General features: G+C 49.9%; 1 protein-coding gene across 1 annotated transcript in view; it reads right to left on the minus strand.

Moving 5' to 3' along the window:
* LOC119448917 (MAM and LDL-receptor class A domain-containing protein 1-like) overlaps positions 1 to 23,987 on the minus strand; it is a 265,378-nt gene that overhangs the window by 6,063 nt on the left and 235,328 nt on the right. Inside the window, exons 47-52 of the mRNA XM_049666561.1 lie at positions 22,748 to 22,905; positions 5,163 to 5,247; positions 4,490 to 4,648; positions 3,091 to 3,196; positions 1,302 to 1,452; positions 180 to 273 (exon numbers count right to left, since the gene is read on the minus strand). Coding sequence (XP_049522518.1) covers positions 180 to 273; positions 1,302 to 1,452; positions 3,091 to 3,196; positions 4,490 to 4,648; positions 5,163 to 5,247; positions 22,748 to 22,905 — 753 coding nt within the window. The remainder of the gene's footprint in view (positions 1 to 179; positions 274 to 1,301; positions 1,453 to 3,090; positions 3,197 to 4,489; positions 4,649 to 5,162; positions 5,248 to 22,747; positions 22,906 to 23,987) is intronic.

Consider the following 23,987-nt stretch of genomic DNA (forward strand, 5'->3'; position numbering starts at 1 on the left):
GCTAATTGAATTAAAAAAAGCACCCTGCTTAGAAGCGTATATCTTCCCAAGCCGATATTCAGCTACTGCTTTTCATTTGGTAACCGGAATAACAGCATTTGATTTACTTTCATTAAGTGTGTTCTAAAGAACCTTTCTGTGTGCTTCCGTGTTCTTCATATTCAATGAACTATGCCTACCTTTGCTACTGTCACAGTTGCCATCCTTGAGCACGAAGTGGTCGATTGCGATAATTCCGGGGATATGGGATGGCAACACAGCCTCGAAAATGAACTGTAAAAAAAAAAGCCATATGAGCTTCATCATTGCAGGATACTTTAGGTTCGACAGCTTCAAATAGAAGAAAGTCTGGTAAGTCTGGTATAGTGCTGAAAATTAAAAAAACATAGAACTGCACGATAAAAAGTGTGAAATATAAAGTTGGTAACGCCATATTGCCTTCGTCTGGCATGAAGATCAGTCACCTCGTTTAGAATCGCATTTTTACTGCCAGTCAAAAAAATGCTGCGTTGAGTGCATCGATGTGTTTGCTTTTAAAGTAAGAACTTTTAGAAACGCTTCAATCATGGATTTAATTATATTTTATTCATGTATACATCAATTTTACGCCTGCTGTAATAGCAAGTGTTAAGTGTTTGGAAGTATTAACAGGAGGTCTCGCCTTCGTGGTCATTGAATATAAGAACTGCGTCAGCATATATTACATGCTGAAATATACTTATAAGCCCAACTAATTCTCATTCTGCATTGGCAATAAATTTCGGAGACAAAAACCTTTGCTTTAATATAAAGCTCAGGGGGGGGGGGGGGGGCGTTTCTACCACAATTTGCAATTTTGCGGGAAACTCCTATGTAAATTTTTTCAGGTGGCTTGAGATTTTTACCTGTTGTGTTTACTGGCTCCGAAAGGATATCACAATGCCCACATAATGTTGACATTGGAAAGGTATTATATGAGCACATTGCGGCCCATTACTACCATTACTACAGTAACAACGGTGGGGGGCGGGAGGCACGTCCTTTGAAAAGACTGTACATTTAATAACTTATATTTCTTCTTGGAGTTGCAAAGTAAGGAGGGAGAATTTTCATAGGCATTTAAAGAATATAGATACGAATATTGTGAAACTTTTACACTCACTACACATTTTTCTTCGCAAGGTCAGAATGAAGGAGCCACTATAGCGATAATTTTACGGGAATAACGGAGTATTTTTACGACACATCGTTATTTATTTATATCAACACATAAGTTTTTGGTGTGCAGGAGAGAGAGAGAGCGTAAAGAAACTGCCACTTACTCGGTATGGGTCCTCGGAATGCACTTGAGCCATTCCCAGCTGCCATGCCTTGCCTTGCGGCCCGGATCGGGTCCAGAGAAGGCTTGTGGAAATGTTGTCAACACGGTGGAGGAGGTTCAGCTGGCCGCTGTTTGGATGCCACATGTTGTACCTGCCATACAAGCCGTGTGGTTTGTATTGAGCAGATACAAGAACCAGCGACACAAAACAAGCATATACGCAGAATTATGTTCTCTTGAGTAGGCAAGACCTTAATTGGGGAATTTCCATCATTAAGGGTTGATAGGAAAGAAACATGAACTTATTTTTTCCTTCACACGTCACGTATTGAGTTCTCACGTGACGTTTAAAGTGCTGCTGAAATATTTTTTCGAGATATATGACCGTAAATTTCTCTTAAATTACTGCAGCAGATCGCTAAAGCCGTGATGTTTGTGTCAGAATAAAAGTTGTGATGAGCACAGTATCTATGATCTCGCGGATAGCTTTTAAAGTGTCCATGTGTACCTAAGCGCCTATAATTTAGTTGAAATTGGTGGTACATCTGGATTTGCGCTAACTTTTCTAATCTCCGACCACGTCTGGCAGCCTTCCAAAGCAAAAGAATGGACGGTCAAACTTAGAGTCCAAGCTCGGCATCAAAGTCTCGGAGAACGTTGGCTATTACATAAGAGGTGTGCTATTATATATTGTGAGAAAAGACTATTCTAAGCATGCTACGAATATTGCATGCCCATGTGCATATTTTGAGCCTATGCTCGCATATTATTAGCACTGCAAGCAAGCACATTGCTCTCCGCGTCTCAGCTTATAATGCGACGCGTTGCTGGAAGATATGCATTACATAATTCTAATTTGAAACGGCGGATGTGAAGACAAGCGCTGAGGAAAGGCAGTAATGCTCTTATGCATTTCGTGGATCACATGACTCTTTCTGAAGCATCCGCTGCAATGATTTTGTGAAAAGGGGACGTGTTTGCCCTGAATAGTACAAAGGCGTTTAGCAGACATATGAGGAGACAAGCCACATTATGAATATTTAATTTTATTATTGCGATAGCAATTACATAGATACTCCAGGCGCATTTCTGCCGTCGCCATCGCCATGAGGTTCCGTGTAAAGTCCAAGGGCTATAATATCGCCACCGCGCGCCGCATGCTGTATGTGCGAGTGAAAGCGTGAGAGGGTTAGCTGGGAGGGAAGCGCGCTGTCTTCTGTAGCGCGGAACCCTCCGGCGGGAAAGTAGGGATGGGGGTGGGGGGGGGAGGGTTACTCCGGGCTGCCCGGGCGTCTACACGCACGTCCACCCAAGCCGCAAGGCTCCGGGGGGATGTTAGGGAGGGAGGTGCATGTTCTGCGCCGGGCGGCCCTGCCGGCCGCGTGCGCCCACCCGAGCCGCTGTATGTTGAAAGCCATCTGCGTCAGGGACATATTTCTCCGTGCGCTGTGTTTTCGCGACGTAATTCGCGTCGATGCGAGACGTCGCACGAAGGTCAATTCGCTTGCTGCTGCTGCAATTTTAATTGAAGGTTCTATTCTGTTTCTTTATGTGGTTTAACTCAATTAGAAAAGTTGGTAACACAACCTGTGTCAACTGTTTACATAATTGTGCGGTTGTGTTTATGAAAATATACAATAAGAGCTCCTACCCGTGACCTCCACAAATCTCGTGAAGAGCCCCCCCCCCCCCCCCCCCCCCCGTTTAGTTTCAAGATAACCTATCAATCGACAAACGGGTGTGGCACAAATGCCCCTACAAACATACCTCAGGGAACTTTGCAACCTTACCAGAAAGTGAAACAGCGGCCCTCGTCAGAAGTTGAGTTCATCCGGGTGGAGACAAGCCGTGCAACTTTTTGCGTAGACTCTGTGTTCCGGGCGTACATATAGACCCCTGAACGGAATAATTGCATTGACTGTATCGTCCTCTTGTACCACGCTAGTTTGAATTCATAGTCTGCGTGGCATTCTCTTGCAACATGATTGCTTCACATGAAAAAGGGCCAAGTAATGCATGCTAGAAAATTATGTAGAAAAGAAGACGTCGCTTGCTACGCAACGTCTTCACCTGGTTACACTGAAAAACTGCTAGTAGCACAAGAAAACATATTTAAACTAATAATTCCTCTTCAAGACAACAAATCGAGACTTAAGGAGTGGCAGAGACAGGCTATATTTGGAAAAGAAAGTACTTATTTCACGTGGTTGTTCAAACTACAGCATATATGTTTATACACAACAAAGGCTTTCAGCCAGCAAAGATACTTACAATTCCTCCCTCTGTGTAGCGGCGCCGATGATAATGAAGTATTTATATTATTTTATGAAATGTTTGGCTGAACATACAGTATGAAGCTCAAGTCAACAGCCAAATACAAGGTACAGTTAGGTCTCAGCGTGAAATGAATATTCGTGCATAGATAACGTATAGCCAAACAGACAGTCCTGTTCATAATATCACTGCTACGTTTTCATTCAGCTTGTTACAACAAAAGTGGCGACTGCATTGCCGTAAGCCCGTGGCTAGGTGTTCTGAGTTAGAGATAACATTGCGATCCGTAAGCCCGCAAAACGTTAATGCATGCCGCGATCGGCTGATGCGCCTGCAGTTGCCACAAAAAATCGAAGACGCGTGAACAAAGGTGCTATACCACCTAATCTCTAGACTCAAGTCAGTAATTGTTAACGATCACTACTAAAAATGCTGCTGTGCAGCGCAAAAATTACCGACAAACTAACCTTAGCATGACTGTGTTTACGTGGCTGCTACAGGTATATGTTTGCCTCTCGAATTTGTACGTAGAATGGAAACTAAACACAGTTGCTTTATGCTAAGACAAACTTGTAGTAACGGGAATTCATTACGTTGAGGTTTCTATCTAAGAAAAGCCAGCCTTTCGATCGAGACACTTGGGTCTGCCTAATAGAAAATAATTTCTCACAAAAGCAGGATATAACGCATGATTATTGTGCTTAAAAGTCACCAACCTGGAGAATAACTGGAATGATGAAAGGTGCAACGCCTGTTTGCGAGTTCTTGGCCGGCGCAACCAAACTTCACGTTTATCTATCACAATGTGCAGCACCCGAATGAGTCTCACAAAATCCCAAGCAACTATAGTTGACCTGTACAGGGCTTAATTACAAAGCGTGGTCACAAGTGCCATCGTAATGCTTCACAACGCACCGTTGTCTGATGCGCTATCTTGGGGTTGCCACTTGAGTTTCAAATTTCCATAGTTGCCGGAATAAAGAACCCAATCAAGGTTCTCTGGCGAGGCCTCGGGAAACCATCCACAGTCGCGAGGCTTGGAGAAGTCGCACGTGATGGGGCGAGAATCGTCCCCTATAAAGAAAAGCATAACCATTCAATGCACATGGTCGCCTTCATATGGGAACAGTATGTTGTACATTTCGCTGATGGTATGACCTAAAATTTTCGTCGCCAACAGTACGTTTTCGTCGAAGACGTCACTATCTATTGAACTATCTATCAATCTATATATCCTGTTACCGACCGAGCGGCCCAAGTTGTGACCCTGTGGTCCAAGACTCCCACCTTTCAACTTGCATATGCCGTGTACCGTGATCGCACGTCATGAAATGCTGCAATAGCAGTATTTTATGCAAGCCACTCAGACGCTCTTTCGTGCCTGGAATACTGAGGAACAAACTAATCTAAAGATTCAAACAAAAGAAGCAGAATTGCCTGCAATAGCTAGTAGAAGTCTTAAACTTGTGTTTATGCTAACACGAGACGTTTCATAAGCTCTGATAACATATGTATAGTGTTTGCCGCCTACTATGTCTTGCGAGGAAATGAAGATCTTATAGGCCTCTTTTTCATGCTTTATACTCACATGCTTCACTTTGGGTGTCGGGATGGCAGTTGGAGTAGGTTGGGCTGTCAATGCTCACACCAAGAACGCTAGTCTCATAAAAGAACTGGAAGAAAATGAACAATATGATTGATGATTCGCCATAAGGCATTCGGAACTGTTTGTTATGTGCGCATGTAAGGTATTTAGGTTATAACCAATAACATTCTGCGACAAAGCATCTATATAATTGTAAAACGGCGCCAGGGACGCAGACAGCGGAAAGAAAGAACAGGACGGGGCGTTGACTCTCAACTGCAGTTTATTTAAGAAAAGCGAAATACCTTTCAAAAAATACATACACAAGTAGTCACCTAACTTGAAGAATATTGCTAACAGATACAGCGTTGACACCATGTTTTCCTCACCGGTGGAGCTACCGACAATATGTAGTCTTGATAAAACTAAGCTAACAGATAAAGATGGTGGCGTGAGTGGTTCTGGTGTTAGGCATGTGCATTCTTTTCTGCCTAGCAAAGGCGGCGTTGCTTACCAGCTTGGATTATCTTGTGGAAAGGTGCACGTTGGTCAGAGCGGCAGATGCGTTAATGTTCGATTAAAAGAACACAAGCACGCCCTGACCAGTTCACGTTATTCCCACTTAGCAGGCCACTGCAAGAAGTGCGGTTGTTTGCCGAGTTTCACTAACATCATCATTCTCGCCCGCAGTCGTAATCACCTTAACAGATTAACAAAAAAGCATAGGGGCTTTCCATATTTGTCAACTTCAAAATGATTGTATAATCACACCATCCATATCTCTAACATACGAAGAAGTCGTATATCTGCTACATACTGGCGCCTCCTGATCTTGTAGTGCATGTGACAATATGAATTCCTTTTTATATTACCCCTACTCACGCCTTTTTCTTTTTTACAGCGAAGCTGTTAAGGGCTCAGTCTTCGATGGTCCCGTCCGGATGTAAAAAAAAAAAAAACTGGCTGTGGCTTAACTCAGTTATGCCTGGGTGTGCGTAGCGAGAGGTACGGTTAATCTGATTGTTTAGCTTGGTTATCTCTACGGTTACATATTTATCGTTTAGCTTCGTACGTCTGAGTGTTTAGGTTTGGTTGTAACCTCTTGTTAAGGTATGGTTACATTAAAGACTAGATATTTTTAAAGTGTAACGCATTTATTTTGAAAGTCTTCACCATGCTGTTTCTCAATTGCCACAAAGACGGCCCGATGGTTGGTGGGGCGGGAGGATAAGGGGTTGTCGCCCAGTGACGTGAACATGTTTGGGGTGCTATCCTCATCTGAATCTACTCGCCAGGCCGCTTCGTACTTACGACGCCTCTTTAGCCGTGCGGCTCGTTCTTCCTCCGTCTCCTCGGCTCGCTGCCTCCTCTTGGTTTCGTTCTGACGACGAAGCCTGTCTTCTTTCATTCTCTCCTACTCACTTTCCATATCTGGCGACAAATCCCACCGAGCCGCCCCTTATACATATATGATGCAACGCCGGCTCCTTCTCTGTTGTTGCATCGTGGTTTCACTGGCTCCTCCTCTGATGTCATTCCAGATGCCGCAGCGAGCGGCGCTGCCAGCTGCGGCGGTTGTTAAGCAAGGGCTCAGCTCGCGGTGCGGCCACGAGCCACAGCGACTCCGCTAATGTTGCAATGCGGTTTCACCGGCTCCTCCTCTGACGTGATGCCAGATGGCGCGGCGAGCGGCACTGCCAGCTGCGGTGGTTACTAGGCAACGGCTCAGCTTGCGGTGCGGCCGTCGGCCACAGCGAAACGGCGAGAATACGGCCAATGTAGCTCTCGCTACAAAACTCTCATTGGCCGTATGTTGTAAACGCGCGTCACTCGCGTGCTTTCAAGGGGAGCGAACGTACGGCGGAGAGCAAACGCGACTTCTTCTGTCGCGCGAAAGGCCGTGGGGGACGGGAGGGAAGGCGACGTTTAGCTGCGGCACCAAATGTGTATCATGCAACCGGGCGTAAGGGTAATTGGCGACTTAATCTCTCACGCGAAAGGAGGACAGCGGGAAGGCCGCGCGGGAGGGGTTGCGGCTTCTGCTCTGCGAGCAACTTGTACTTTGCGCGGCGCCGGGCGGTCGCGCGCACCGTATCTTGAAAGCGATCTGCAACACGGCTCCTACCTTTGTATGCGTTGTGCTTTCGCCGCTCAGTTTGCGTAGAAACGATAAACCGCATGAACCTTCGCTCCTACTGCTGGCGTGCTTGCTCACGCCAGCAGTTTCACAGCGGTTGTGTGCGATCACACAAACAACGCGCAGAACTGTTGTCGACGGCGGCGGTGTTTTGCTCGCGTTCGCACAGAACGCGTGCGGAGTGGGTGACGTGTTTATTAAGAACGTGTCAACCTTTGCCGTACACTCTATGGCGGTGTACCGTAGCGACCATAATAAGGCCATGGTCCCTGTGGCCACTAAATCAATGAAAATCCCCGGATCATATATATTTCTCATTATTTAATACTTCAAATAACCAATTAAACCACCACATCTTAATAGTCATAATTGGAAATACATTCTGTTATTAGCAGTGATGCCTCAGGACCGGAAGGTGGGCAAGATTATACTTGTTTCATAAAAAGTCAATGCCCCTTTCTTAAAGAAAGATGGTTGAACGCGAACACTTTTCCCATGCAAACTGAATCAAAGTCCAAAGCTAACGACCACGCAACGAACCCAAGTAATGCTGAGCGACCCGATGCGATGCATATGTTATTTGATTGCTTGCTTAGGATTACATTTCTTGAACGTTGAAGTTGGATCAAGATACATTTCATTAAGTTGCATAGCCTTTGGTTAAGGTCATGTAGCCGTTGATTACATGCACGCTCACAATTTCACGGAGTGCATGCTGTTACCGATACACGGGATCGGCTTACGGGAATGATCACGCTGGCGCTTACGTACGCGTACGGCAGCCTCTTGTTCTGCCGTGCGCTGCACCCTTGGCCTATCCATGGCGACGGCCGGGAATGCACTGTGTGACGCGCGGAATGCCATGCAGATATATAAGTTCGTATGGGTAGCGTGGCGTTGCAGTTCCCATTGTTCTAATCGGTACAACTGCGAATGTAAACTGTAGTGTTTTACGATACGTATGTCGTGCGCCGTTATTCTATTGTGTGCGCAGATGCGCAGATTGTTCCATTCTGCAAGTTGGCTTTCTTGCAGCGCGTTTTCGACGCTCACGGACGAATCAGTGAGACATCACTGCCGCACCTGAACACTAAACGTGAAGCAAAAATATCAAGAGCAAAGCATGTAAAATATGTTATGTAAAACTTAACGTAATTTTTTTCTCCTATACTTCGTGCCCCTCGCCAATGTGTGAAAACACTGCAACATTGCGGCTCGATTTTATCTTCCTGACAATACATCTTTGACGAGCCCTTTCCTTTATTTTGTTGCGACAGCAATTATAAGGACACTCTGAGCGAACTTGTGCTGTCGTCGTCATTGTCGCTATCGCCGTCGTCATCGCCGTAAGGTTCCGTATAAAGTCCAAGGGCGATAACAACGTCGCCGCGCGCCCTACGCTATATGTGCGAGTGGAAGCGTGCGAAGAGAGCCGACGAGCGCGGATCAATCTCGTCCGTGCGAAAGGGAAGAAAGCGGGCAGGTAGTGCATCGTCTATCGGCGCGTGCGAGGCACCCAACGCTGCGAGGCATGACTGAGAGAGGAGAGATAGGGTGGCGGCATTTTACTCTGGCTACAAATGTATGGGGCAGCCGTATCTTGAGAGCGGCCGTATCTTGAGAGCGTTCTGCGTTGGGGGCAGAGTCTATCAGTGCGTCGGCGGCTCGTAGCTTTCTGCGTGCTGTTCGTTCCTGGCACTCAGTTTGCCTGGACGCGATAGACAACTGCCCGAAGGTCACTTCGCTCGCTGGTGTGGCCGTGTTTCCTCACGTCAGCGTTTTGATAGCGAGTGTCTGCGGTCATCGAGTGTGAGGTGTTCATGTTTGCTGTGCGTGCTGACAATATATGCTTGTTATTTCAGTTAGCAAACGAATGTTTACAAGTTGACACGGCGATAAAGGCAAAATCCTTACTTCACATGGCTCTCTGCTGATTGCCTATGACATGATTGCCTATCGCAATCGATGCTTCGCCTTTCCGGCGAGCCTGCGACTTTTTTAATCTCGCCGAAATTGTCAAATTCAAACAATGTACGTATAGCATGAAACACGTCAAGTGGCACTGTACGCAATAAAGGTACGAGGGTAGCATAGCATAAATATCGTAGTCTGCATGAAGCTTCGTTTTCCCTGCTTTAGGGGCACGCCGAACTGCTCAATTCCGGCTTTCGGTTCCATTAAACAGATAGCTATCTGTGTTTCTGTATGTTGTAAACTGAGTGACTGACAGCATTAAGTCCACCTGACCTATACGAAAATTATGGGCATGTACTGTTTCATTTACCATTGATAATAAAGAATGGAAGATTACTTGTTTGAAGTGTTTTTTTTTGCCAGTTGAGGTCTCTCGATCATCTGGCGACATAATAAAGATATCTATTGGCACGTTAGAGTACCGTACACATAAATACCACCCCGAAAGAGGTAACAAAACGCCCAAAACCAGCGAGCGAGCAGCACGACAAGCCCCACGATCCGCTACCGTAGCCGCCATATTTCTTACTACGTACTGATGATCTTGTCACCAAGTTAGCAGTCGAGGCCTTGGCAAAACGGTGTTCTTTTTAGTCAGGGCTGACACTCGAGGAGCGGGCGTTCCGGAACACACTTCGTCGTTCTCGTTGCAGCGGCCGGCGGGCGCAGGTGCCAGCCTATCACGCGTCATTTCTCCCCTTTCAAAAGCGACCGTCCCGGTCGGCTGGGTAAAATAAAGTGCATAAGGTGGTAGGACAACGCTAATAGCAAGTGTGGTCACAAAAGCTAAGGATAACCACAACACTGCGTAGGACGGCGAAGGGTTTGAAAGGTGCACTTCAGTCGCGGTTGTGGTACGGCTTCATCCGTACTACGTGTACAACTTCGGGGCGGGGACGTCGTCCACTCAAGCGATGATCAACGCTTTGGGGCAGGACCTCGTAGTTCACATCGCTAAACTGGCGCACAACCTCGTATGGTCCGAAGTATCGTCGCAATAGTTTCTCCGAGAGCCCACGGTGACGGACAGGTGTCCACACCCACACGTGGTCGCGGGGTTGTATTGGACATTCCGTCGGCTCTGGTTGTAACGACGGTCATCGGTACTCTGCTGACTGCGGATGCGGTTCCGAGCAAGCTGGCGAGCTTCCTCTGCTTTCTGGATAAAGTCATCAGCACCCTCGCTTGTCGTGGTGCCGTCGTCTACTGGAAGCATGGCGTCTAAAGGTGTCGTGACGCGACGTCCATAGACAAGTTCAAATGGGGTGAGCGGGTGGTCTCCTGCTGAGCTGTATTATAGGCAAATGTCACGTATGGAAAAATTTCGTCCCATGTCTTGTGCTCTACACCAACATACATCGAGAGCATATCGGCCAGTGTTCTGTTAAGGCGCTCTGTCAATCCGTCAGTTTGGGGGTGATAAGCCGTGGTTTTCCGATGGTTGCTGTGCGTCAGCGTGACCACTTCTCGTATTAAATCAGCAGTAAATGCTGCACCGCGATCAGTAATGAGGACAGCGGGTGCACCATGGCGCAGTACAATGTTGAGGACAAAAAACTTGGCGACTTCAGCAGCGGTTGCCTGGGGTACAGCTTTGGTCTCGGCGTAACGGGTTAGGTAGTCAGTTGCGACGATTATCCATTTGTTTTCCGAAGCTGACGTGGGAAACGAACCTAGGAGATCCATGTCCACTTGTTGAAACGGCGCTGGAGGTGGGTCCAGAGGTTGGAGCAGACCAGCGGGCTTGACGGGTGGTACTTTACGCCTCTGGCAGTCACGACAGGTTTTCACATAGTGCTGAACAGACGAAAATAGTCGTGACCAGTAGTATCGCTGGCGTATGCGCGCTAGTGTTCTGGTCAAGCCTAAGTCTCTGGCACAGGGGTCGTCGTGACATGCCTGCAAAACGTCTTGGCGCAATGCCGTAGGAACGTCGAGAAGGAACGTTTCCTGACTGTTTTCAGTTTTTCTTGTAAAGTACATTGCTCCGCTACAGTACGATGTTAGTCCTCGTGACAGCGGGCGTGGGACAACAACGTCAGCTCCTTGAAGATACTGGATAAGAGCAAGCAGGTCTGTGTCGGCACGTTGTAGGTCAGCCATCCTCACCGTGTCAATGACACCAAGAAATGGTAAATCTTGCTCCAAATGTGATGATGTCAGTGGAATCGGAGCACGTGACAGGCAGTCAGCGTCGCGTGTCGCCGTCAGACCACGTGTCCCAGATACTTGAGTTCCTGAAAACCAAAGTGGCATTTTTCAGGCTTGATGGTGAGGTTTGCCTTGCGGATAGCATCCAGAACACTCTTCAGCCGTGCCAGGTGTTCATCGAACGTGCTTGAAAACACAACGACGTCGTCCAGGTGGACGAGGCACGTCTGCCACTTCAGTTCAGCGAGCACATTGTCCATCATTCGCTGGAATGTGGCGGTAGCGGAACACAGGCCGAACGGGAGGACTTTAATCTGGTGTAGCCCGTCAGGTGTCACGAATGCAGCCTTCTTCGATCTGCCAGTACCCGATGTGCCAGTACCCTGACTTAAGATCTAACGAGGTAAAGAACTGGGCATGACGTAGACGGTCCAAGGCGTCGTCAATCCTTGACAGGGCGTAAACATCGCGCTTGGTGACTTTGTTAAGCCGTCTGTAGTCGACACAGAAACGTAGTGTATTGTCCTTATTTTTACCAGAACGACGGGGGACGCCCACAGGCTTGTCGAAGGCTGAATCACGTCATCGTTCAGCATTTCTTTAACCTGGCGTTTAACCGCCTCTCTTTCCATTGGCGACACGCAACATGGATGCTGACGAAACGGGCGCACCGATTCCTGTGTGAAAATACGGTGTTTGGAAACGGAGGTGCGCTGAACTTTAGATTTTGTGGAGAAGCAGCTAGAGAATTCGTTCACGAGGCCTAATAGTCGTTGCTTCTGTTGTTCCGACAAACCGGCATTAATGTGAATGCGGCTGCTAAGCGTGGTAGCATCTGTCACGTCCGGTGAAGTCACCTCTAAAGTGCCGACGTCGGAGAAGTCCTCAATTTGGTTGAGGAAGGCGACAGCCGTGCCTTGAGGGACGTGCTGAAACTCGTTGCTGAAGTTCGTCAGAACTAGTGACCGCTTGCTCTGCAACTGAACAAGGCCTCGAGCTATGCAGATATACCGTTCGAGCAGCAACGGGATGTTTGCCTCGGCAATGCCCTCATTGTCGTCGAACGCGTCGCAGGTTACAAGGGATAATACGATACTCCTCGGCGGTAACGTGACGTTGTCGTCGACTATGCACAAGGCGTTGTCATGAGTGTCGTACTTGTCGCTTGCTATGGCATGCGCCGTCGAAAACGTTACCCGCGACTCTTGCAAATTAATGATGGCTCCATTAGCCTGCAGGAAGTCCATGCCAAGGATCAACTCTCTCGAACAACTCGGCAGGATGATGAAATCTCCGACGTACGTAAAGCCGCGAATATTCACTCGTGCCGTACACCTGCCCACGGGATCTAAGACGTGCCCTCCGGCAGTACGGACCTGCGACCCAGTCCACTTCGTGTAAACTTTTTTCAGATTAGCGGCAAATTCTCGGCTCATAACAGAGGTGTCCGCGCCAGTGTCGACTAAAGCTGTGACTTCTTCGTCGTCTATGCTGACTGGTATATCCGATGTTACGACGTGCCTTGGATTGCCTGAGTGCGTTTGAACGTCGGTCTGTTGTCGTCGCTGTCGTCGCTTGCGTCGTAATGGAGGATATTCGGTACACTCGGCGTCAGCGGCCTCACCTCCGGAGCTCGCTGAACTCAATTTGCCCGGTTGGCAGGGCTGGGCGAACGGCGCCTAGGGGCGTCTCGACGGAAGGCAGGACTAGGCGACGGGTGTCGTGAAGGAGCCGGTGACGAAGAGCGTGGCTCGTGTATTGGTTGTTCGAAGAAATTGGGACGACTGGCCAGGAAGCTCTCGATCTCCACCGGACGCTCACCAGTTCGTGGATGAGGCGCATTCGGAGATAACCCACGGAGACCCACGCGTCGGTAGGGACATGTCCAGTAGATATGGCCGGCTTCGCCGCAATGAAAACAGAGCGGACTGTGATCAGGAGCGCGCCAGACATCACTCTTTCTTGGCCTGGACTCGTTGATAAACGGCGTATTACGACGGCTGAACCCGACTTCTGTCTGTTCCGTGGTGCGCATGACGTTTGAGGTGTTATACAGTGAGGGAAGTCGTACGGCTTCCGCATAAGTCATCCAAACTTGCTCCGCGGCTGTGGTGCCCCAAAGCATTCAGGAACTTGGATGGCTTGTCTGATCTCGTCTCGCACCATCTCCGCCACAGAAAGTCGCGCGACCGGGGACTCGACCGGCTGCATTTTATTGCGATAGGAATTATATGGACACTCCAAAGCAGATTTCTGCCGTCGGCGTCGCCATCGCCGTGAGGTTCCGTATGACGTCAATGGTGATGAAACCGTCGCCGCGCGCCGCCGAACGCTGTATGTGCGAGTGAAAGGGCGCGAGGGACGCGCGCTTTCACGGGGAGTGAACCCGCGGCGGAGAACAAACGCGCGTGCTGCGCCGTGCTCCCTTAAGGGCTCCAGAAGTAGGCGTCTCTTTCCTCCTTTACAATGACCATATATGTAGAGCAAACGCGCCTTCTTCCGACGCGCGAAAGGCCGTGGGGGGGGGGGAGGGGGAGGGAAGGGAGGCGACGTTTAGCTGCGGCACCAAGTGCCTATTTATATCAGAGGATCCGGCAACAGTCGCCAACGCCGCACGCATTTTGTGCGAACGCGGGCAAAACGCCGACGGCGTCGACAACATTTCGGCGTGTTGCCGGTGCTGCTGCATGTCCAAGTTTATACAGCTGATAAAGCTACAATCATTACTCCGTATAGCTCTCTACAAATTTGCTATCGCAATTGATGCTTCGCCTTTCAGGCGAAACTGCGACTTTTTTGGAGCTTTTTTCTTATGACCGCTCTTATTAATTCTCCCAGGTCGCTGACATCACTTCCCAGTGTCACGTTAGGGACGCCACTCGAAATTGCAGTCACGTTTCGATTGTGCTGCCTGGCGCGCTGTTGTAGTGCCCTTTCCATTGCCGTGGCTTCAGTGAGAAAGGCCGCAAGCGTAGTCGGTGGGTTGCATTTAAGGCCGGCAAAGATTTCCTGCTTTACGCCTCGCATTAGGTGTCGAACTTTTTTGTCTTCGGGCATTGAAGCGTCTGCACGCCTGAAGAGCCGAGCCATATCTTCAATGTACGTCGTGACGCTCTCATTAGGGGCTTGAATTCTTGCCTGCATAGCCAACTCCGCTCTCTCCTTTCTGTCGGCGCTGGTGTGGGCGGCAACTAACTGCCGACGAAATTCGTCCCACGATGTCAGTGTCGCCTCGTGGTTTTCGAACCACGTCTTTGCGGAGTCCCCGAGAGCAAAGTACACATAACGCAGCTTGCGCTCTTGGGACCAATCGTTGAATTCGGCGACCCTTTCGAAGTGGTCAAGCCAGTCTTCGACGTCTTCAAGAGTACCTCCGTGGAACACTTTGGGTGTTTGCGGCTGATGTAAAAAGATCTGCGTCGGCGTGGCAAGCGCAGCAGTAGACGGTTGGTGCATCGTCCTGGTAGGATCAGGTAGCAGACCGTGCTGTGGCTGGAGCCCCTGAAGACGACGGCTGGTACGGACGTGTACCGGGGTGAGCTCTGTCGAACTACGCACTGGCGACGAGTCAGGAGTACGCTGTGCCTCGGGCGATGTATCATTTACGCCAGCAACTCCACCAGAAAATGTCACGAAGTTAGCAGTCGAGGCCTTGGCAAAACGGTGTTCTTTTTAGTCAAAGCTGACACTCGGGGAGCGCGCGTTTGCTTGCTTGCTTGCTTGCTTGCCTTTAAAAGTGGCTCGTACGAACGTTCCAGAACACACTTCGTTCTCGTTGCAGCGGCCGGCGGCCGCAGGTGCCAGCCTGTCTCGCGTCAATATTACTTTTGATTTTGCCAGCACCATCTATCGGTCGTATACTTTAGTTCACAACGGCACCGCTACTCTTATTTCCGTTGCACTGTGGAAGGTACATTTCCCTTCTTCAAGTTTATATAGGTGTTCTGTGGTTTCTCTTCGACTTTACGTTGCATCCTGTTAGCAGGGGATTGAAACGTATGCTGTTCTGTACGTTGTAAGCGTGATTCCAATGAATATATGCACTGTACGCTTCACTTTGCTGAGTGCTTGTAGCCTCTGAATTACGAGAGGGATGAGCCATTGCATGTTTTGGTTGCTTAGGGAGGTATGAGCCATTACTGATGATCATAGTTTTATTGCGATAATAATTATATTGTTATGAGACAGTTGTCCGGCGGACTAAGACGATGCTGAAGCATAAAGCCGACGAGACGAGGAAGAGGTGAAACTGTGGTTCGCCATCTTTGTTGTTGCTGGCCAACATTTAGTCTCCTTGTACATAGTGTAAATAAAGGCCCTTTTTGTAAATCTCGCCGTAACATCTTGGTGGAAGTGGGGGGGGGGGGGGGGACATCACCAGCACATCACGGAACTTCGAAGCGGAAATCTCGTGGGCCCTTCGACCATGTCGACTGAGAGGCCCGCTGCTTCGGCTTCGGCTACCACAGCACCGATTGTCTTGACCAACTCCGGGACCCTGGCGCCTTCTCGGGCATTGCCAACAAGGACGTTGAAGACTGGCTAATCGAATACGAACGTGCCAGCAAGAGCTACCAGTGGGACCCGACTATAATACTGGCTAACATAATTTATTACCTCAAGGGAACGGCCCGTGTTTGGTTCCGAACACACGAGGAGGAATTGGCCAGTTGGGACACTTGCAAGCAAAAACTGCAGGAACTATTTGGGAAGCCAGTTGGTTGCCAGCGAGCCGCCAAGAAGAAACTTTCGTGCCGGGCCCAAACATCTACTGAACCGTACGTTGTGTACATTCAAGATGTATTAGCACTCTGTCAGCGGGTCGATGACAAGATGCTCGAATCTGACAAGGTCAGCCACATTCTTTAAGGCATCGCAGACGACGCCTTTAATTTACTCGTATAAAGGACTGCTCCACGGTCGACGACATTATGAGAGTGCCGACGCTTTGAAGAAGCAAAGAGCCGTCGTGTCTCACAAAAATTCGTTCGGCTCCCTTTTACCGCCGCTAGCTCATCGTGTGAAGACGTCCAGCCACCTGGTGCCGAAAACTTGCTGCGTCTTGTCCGGCGCGAGATTGAGGCTGCGTCTCCGTCGGTTCCCCCGACACGTTCTTACGACGAGTCCCGCCCGGCAGTATCTCTGATTCAAGCTGTCGTACGCGCAGGGCTGGCGAACACAGGCATCCGTCTAACCTGTTCTGTAAGTAGACCAACGGTCGGCAATTTCTGTCGACCTCCACGCCCACAATCGACCCTACCTCCAATACCGCGACCCAAACCAATGGCGCACACATCACGACAAGCCAATATGCTTTAATTGCAATGGAGTAGGTCATATTTCCCGCCATTGTCGCTATCGTCAGATTTCGTCTCCTCGTCCCGCGTACGCTTACCGCCCGGAAACAGCCGGTCCTCGCCTTTTCATGCCCGCAATGACCTGCCGCACTCTGACGTTGCTGCTCCGACTCCACATTACGACCGCCGCTCGCCGTCCCCACAGAACCGGCGTTCTCGCTCACCGATTGCCCGTCGCTCACCGTCACCATACCCTCGCCGTCCCTCTTCGGAAAACTGACCGCTGCAGCTCCCGGAGGTGATGCTGCATTGACTAACTGACCCGGAAATCCTGTGTTGACGCTGACCACCCGACAAAACCTTTTGGACATAGAAGTGGACGGCGTGCCTGTTTCGGCGCTCATAGACACAGGGGCGCAATTATCGGTTGTGAGCGCTCACCTTTCTCGTTGTCTCCGCAAGGTTCTGACGCCCGCGGCGTCACCTGTCGTTCGTATAGCCGACGGTGGCACATCTTGCGTCGTTGGGATGTGCACTGCGCGTGGGAGCTTCACCAGCCACCAGACCTCAGTTCTATTCGCCGTTCTGCAGCAGTGTCCACATGAAGTCATCCTCGGCCATGACTACCTGAGTACCCATTCTGCCCTCATCGACTACTCGTCTGCCCTTCTCCAGTTGGAACTTCCTTCTATACACGATCTCCCCACCGAGTCACAGCCACGTTTATGTGTCACCGAGTTTGTTCGCCTTCGACCAGCCGCCGCGACGTATGTCACACTGACCTCAGATTCCGCCATTTGTGACGGCGACTACGTCATCTCTCCTTCCCTAGACGCTCTTTTAACAAGGCAGGTAGCCCTACCTCACTCCGTTGTGACTGCTTCTGCTAACCGGGCATGTATCCCTATTCTGAACTTTGGACGCACTCCACAGTTTCTTCCCGAAGGTATCACGCTGGGATGCATAGTGCTTTTAGACGCACACGACCCTGTGGCCCTTACTATCTATGCGCCCCTGTCTTCTGGAAGCCGTGACACTAGTACTTCATTTGATGCGCATTTTGATGCCATGTTCGCCCCCGATCTTTCGACTGCTCAGTCTGACGACCTTCGTCGTTTGCTAGCCGCTTACAGCGACGTTTTCGATTTTGCTTCGCCCCATCTCAGTAAGACAAAAAAAAAATCACAGCATATCCACGGGGTGAATGATGATGAGTGGGCGAAGCTCCGGAGGGAATCATCGGATCTCCCGCTTAAGGGGACGCTAGCACAAACGCGTTAGAAACGTGCAGTACTCTCTAGTAAGGGGGAGCGGCCACAGCGTCTTACGCAGCCATTTACACATGCCGGAACGCGCACCGCGTTTGCCGACGCCATCACATGACTGCTGAGAGAGTATAGCCCCCGTATTCATAAATGCTCCTCGACTTGAACTTGACTTGCCACCGCCTTGGGCAGCGCGTTCGGAACGCGTTGAAGGTAATGCGGAGAGGCCACAGCGTCTTACACCAGCTTCTTACACGGGCCGTAACGCGCTAGCACAAACGCGTTAGAAACGCGCTAGAAACGCGGCCTTTCGTTAATGTTGGGTATTTATTGCCATCGTGGTGCGTGTGTCTATGTGCGCTTCGTGGCGTAGTGGTTAGCGCCGCGCGTTCGAAAGCGAGGGGTCCCTGGTTCGATTCCGCGCTACGGACACAACTTTCGGAATTTTTTTTTTCATAAAACGCCGGAAGCGTTCTCCGGAAGCTGGAAGCTGGCTTCCGGAACCGGAAGCGGAACCGGAAGCGGAAGTCGGCTTCCGGTTATACTATACGTATACATATATATGCATATGTGCGTATACATACATATACGGACACACAACGCCATCTATTGAGCAATTCATAAAACTAGACGTGGCTACCTACTACGACGGGGACGAACGGGTGCCGCTATAAGGAGCTTCGCCCCTAAAATGTGACTCATAGCATTGACACCGGCAATGCCAGTCCCATCCATAGGCGTCCTTACAGAGTGTCTGCGACTGAACGGCGCGTAATTCACACTTAAGTCCAGAAAATGCTTACAAAGGACATCATCGAACCATCTACGAGCTTTCGGGCGTCCCCTGTGGTGCTTGTCAGAAAAAAAGACAACACCTGGCGGTTCTGCGTCGACTATCGCCATCTAAACAAGATTACCAAAAAAGACGTGCAATCTCTGCCGCGAATTGACGACGCCCTCGACTCTGCGTGGCGCACAGTGCTTTTCTTCTATAGAGCTTCGGTCCGGCTATTGGCAAATCGCCGTTGACAAAAAAGACAAGGAGAAGACCGCCTTTATAACACTCGATGGGCTCTACCAGTTCAGAGTTATGCTATTTGGCTTGTGCAATGCCCCCGCAACATTCGAAAGAATGATGGACTCCCTTCTTCGTGGTTTGAAGTGGTCTACTTGCCTGTGCTATCTCGATGACGTAGTCATTTTCTCGCCCACGTTCTCCAGTCATCTAAGTAGACTCTCGGCTATTCTGCGCATCCTTCGCAATGCAGGTCTTCACTCAACTCTGCCAAATGCCGCTTCGGTCGCCGCGAGATCACTGTACTTGGCCATCTTGTCCATGCTACAGGTATACGGCCTGGCCCTGCCAAAGTTAGCGCCGTTGCCAACTTTCCGACACCTCGCTCTACTCAGGATGTCCGTTCCTTTTTCGGCCTGTATTCTTATTTTCGGCGGTGTGTGAAAGATTTTGCAGCACTAGCACGGCCCCTCACCTGCCTGCTTAAGAAAGACGCGGCTTTTTCTTGGGGTCCTGCACAAGCGTCCGCCTTCTCACAGCTGATTGGAATACTGATATCACCACCAGTGTTGGCTCACTTCGACGAATCTGCGCCCACAGAAGTCCGTACCGACGCCAATGGCCATGGTATCGGCGCAGTTCTAGCCCAACGTCAGCATGGTCAGGACTGTGTTATTGCTTATGCCAGTCGCCTTCTTTTCTCGGCTGAGCAAAACTATTCGGTCACATAGCGAGAGTGCCTCGCTCTAGTTTGGGCCATTGCCAAGTTTCGCCCTTACCTCTACGGCCGACCCTTCATCGTCATTACTGACCACCATGCTCTATGCTGGCTGTCTTCTCTCAACAATCCTACTGCTCGCCTTGGTCGTTGGGCACTGCGACTTCAAGAATACTCGTATACCGTCGTTTACAAGTCTGGCCGCTTGCACCAGGGTGCCGACTGCCTCTCCAGATGCCCAGTAGATCCACCGGACGCTGCCCTGAGCGACTCCAGCCCGTGTGTTATTTCCATCTCTCAACTCTTCAACATCGCTGCCGAACAACGCCTTGACGCGTCTCTACGCAAGATCATCGAAAAATTGCACTCCCACGCTCCTGATCCTTCCCTCCGCCTGTTTGTACTCCAAAACGACACGTTATATCGTCGCAGTTTACTCCCTGACGGCCCTGACCTGTTGTTAGTCATCCCTGCTCACCTCCGTTCCACTGTCCTGGCGCAGCTTCACGACGCACCAACGGCGGGACATCTTGGTGTGTCACGTACATACGACCACGCACGCCGCCGTTTCTATTGGCCTGCGATGTCCCGCTCAGTGCGCCGTTACGTGGGCTCATGCGACCTTTGTCAGCGCCGAAAAAAGTTGACTCTGCCGCCTGCAGGCCATCTTCAGCCTCTGGACATTCCTTACGGGCCTTTCCACCGCGTCAGCCTCTATTTGTTTGGTCCTTTCCCCTATCCACCTCTGGAAACAAGTGGGTTGCCGTTGCCACAGATTATGCGACGCGGTTTGTCATTACGCGTGCACTTCCCACTAGCTGTGCCACCGATATTGCAGACTTCTTGCTGCATAACGTCATACTCCAGCACGGAGCTCCTCGGCAACTGCTCACTGACCGCGGCAGACAGTTCCTGTCCAGGGTGATCGATGACATTCTAAGATACTGCGCGACTCAACTTAAACTGACTACTGAAACTGAAATCCCGGCACCGGCGGCCGCATTTCGATAGAGGCGAAATGCAAAAACACCCGTGTGCTTGCGTTGTAGTGCACGTTAAAGAACCCCAGGTGGTCGAAATTAATCCGGAGCCCTCCACTACGGCGTGCCTCATAATCAGAACTGGTTTTCGCACGTAAAACCCCAGAAAGATGAAGAAGAACCATCCACACACGAATGGCTTGACAGAACGCCTGAACCGCACCCTTACCGACATGTTGGCCATGTATGTGTCTGCCGACCACCACGACTTGGACGTTGCATTACCCTTTGTGACATTCGCGTACAACACTTCCAGGCATGAGACCGCCTTTTATTCGCCGTTTTTCCTCTTATATGGTCGAAACCCTACATCGCCTATGTACACTCTGGTGCCTTCTTCTGGGTGCCCACCCACTGAATATACTCAAGAGACTATTTCACGTGCCGACCATGCACGTCAAGTTGCTCGCACTGGATTTTCTGAGTCCCGAATCCACCAGCAGTCTCGCTACAACAGCCACCACAGGACCACCCACTTTGTCCCTGGATCGCTCGTTCTCCTTTGGTCCCCAGCACGACGCGTTGGCATATCCGAAAAACTGCTCTTCCAATACACCGGTCCATATCGCGTGTGCCACCAAGTGACAGATATCACTTATGAAATCGCTCCACTGCTGCCTTCGTCATCATCTGCTCCTCCCCGCAAGGACATTGTACACGTTGTCCGTCTCAAGCCCTATCGTGCTCCGGACACCCCTTAATACCTAGTGTGCTAGTTTTTTTTTTTCATGTATCCTTCGTTCCCCTGCACCGAGTCGGTGCTTTCGCCGCGGAAGGTAGTGTTATGAGCCAGTTGTGCGGCGGACAAAGAAGATGCTGAAGCATAGCGCCGACGAGACGAGGAAGAGGTGAAACTGTGGTTCGCCATCTTTGTTGTTGCTGGCCAACATTTAGTCTCTTTGGACATAGTGTAAATAAACCCCCTTTTTCTGTAAATCTCCCCGTAACATTATGGACACTCCAAGTGCACTTTTGCCGTCGCCGTCGCCGTCATCGTCGCCATGATGTTCCGTATAAAGTCCAATGGCGATAAAACCATCGCCGCGCGCCGTACGCTGTGTGTGCGAGCGCAAGCGTCCGAAGGTGAGCCGGCAAGGGCAACTTAATCTTGCGCACGCGACAGAGGAAGGTGGCCGGAAGCGCGCGCGCTCTTGGTTTGCGCGCGAGGCACGGGGATGAGGTGACGGAGACGGAGCGGGGGGGGGGGGGGGGGGCGTGCTGCTCTTGCGGCTGCTGCTCGCTGAGCTGCCGCGCGGCCGCCTATCTTGAAAGCGATCTGCGATGTGACTGAAGTGTGCGCCCGCGGGGCCTCACCTTCAAAGCGATCTACGATGGGTACAAAGTGCATGCGCCATGTGCCAGTAGCTTCGCATGCGCTGTGCTTTCGACGTTTACTTTGGGTTGCAGTGATAGCCAGCGTGAAGGTCAATTTGCTCGCTGCCACTGGCGCGCTTTCTCACTCCAGCGTTTTGACGAGTTTCCGCGGTCATCAAGCGAGATGTGTTCATGTTTACCTGGGCGCCCGTGCCGTGCCACCGTGCTTGTTTATTTGGTTAGTAAGGAAATATTTACAACTTTATACGGCCAATAAAACTACTAACCTTACTTCGTATAACTGTCTGCTACTTTGCTATCGCAATCGATGCTTCGCCTTTCGGGCGAAACTGCGACTTTTTCTGTACGAGTGGACCGGACGACGCGTGTTTTTTTTTCAAGGCCATCGTGGGTTTGAGCCACTTATGGCTATCGCCTTAGGAATGGTGAGTTGCAGTTGTTGCGCCTAAATCATTGACTATCTTTGCTAGGCTGCTGTGAATATTTACTGCACATTGTGCTGCCTAGGCATATCCATTAGTCCATCTCTATAAATTGAAGACTTATGCAACGCCGCATAAAGAAGCATTAATACCAGTTTCTTATGCACAATGACAAAGGCAATTTATTTTCGTTGTTTAAAGCCCGTGGCAAAATTTTGGGTGTTGAGCACTCACCCTGGCTCCTGCATTCCAACTTCCTGTCTTCACAACCCAACGTATCCATTTTCCTCCTAGGTGCTTTCCTGCAATCACCATAAGGCGGTGGGCAACACTTGCGTCTGGTCTTGAGGACGACTGGGGATATACACCGAACGTGAGCTGTGCATCTGCTCCTGCAGGAAAAGAAGTACGAGATGCGCATTAAGCCTTGCGTGTTAGAATGACTACAACTAGCGAATTGGTGTGTTATTAGAAACTTCTATCTTAGGTGACTTCTGTTTTATTTCCTTAGGCACAATTGAGGCATGACTCATCGTTAATCCAAATGCAATATAAATTATTTCTACCTACTGATGGAAGTACTTGGAGGAAATGACCGAAGAAAATGTGGAGAGGCTGGTAAATTGACTTCCCTTCATGCACTTTCACGGGTAAGTAGAATGCTGGGCCAATATTTTGCAGCGATGCCTTATGACTTATTCTATACTATTCTTATCATCCACCGCTCACGGCCGGCTGATCCCGTTGATAACGCGAGCGGACCATCGTTCTGACCACTGACAAAGCGCGATAAGCGTGAAAAGGCATTAGCACCGGAAAGGCATCGCTACGAAATACCGGCCCAGTATTAATGCGAATAGCATTCTTTACTAGCCTAGCAATCTTAGGTTTATCTAGCCTCTTGCGCCCAACCAGTGGCTCATGTTATCTACCTGCTTGAGGCACTAGGTATATGCTACTGGTTGTCATGCCGTCGTGGTCGTTCTATAGTAGTCATTCAGACTTCGCGATATCTAACTCTCGTCGTGTCGTCATCGTCACGCCTTCTAGCCCGACCCAATGGCCCAAGTTGTTGAATACCTTGTGCCGCAAGGTATGGACTCGTGGTCGTAATGGTGTCGTGGTCATTGCATCGTCGTGATTTCAGCTTTGTCTTCCGATACTAATCACGCCGTCGTCTCACGCCATCATCACCATACAGTCGTCATGCATTAGTTCTCACACCACCCTAGTAATACCGTCATAGTCTTTTAGTGGTGGTCATTCTAGCTTCGTGATCTGCCTGTCACCATGCGGTCGTCGCCATGCCTTCTACTCCGACCCAGTGGTCCTAGTTGCCTAATGCCTTAAGCCACTAGGGTTCGGGGTCGTGATGCCATCGTGGTCATTACACCGTCGTCATTTCAGCTTTGTCATCCGACTCTCGCTATGCCTCGTCATCAGGCCCTGGTCTTTACACAGTTGTCGGTATGCC

Source organism: Dermacentor silvarum, chromosome 4 (genome assembly GCF_013339745.2).
Source record: "Dermacentor silvarum isolate Dsil-2018 chromosome 4, BIME_Dsil_1.4, whole genome shotgun sequence".
NCBI lineage: Eukaryota > Metazoa > Arthropoda > Arachnida > Ixodida > Ixodidae > Dermacentor > Dermacentor silvarum.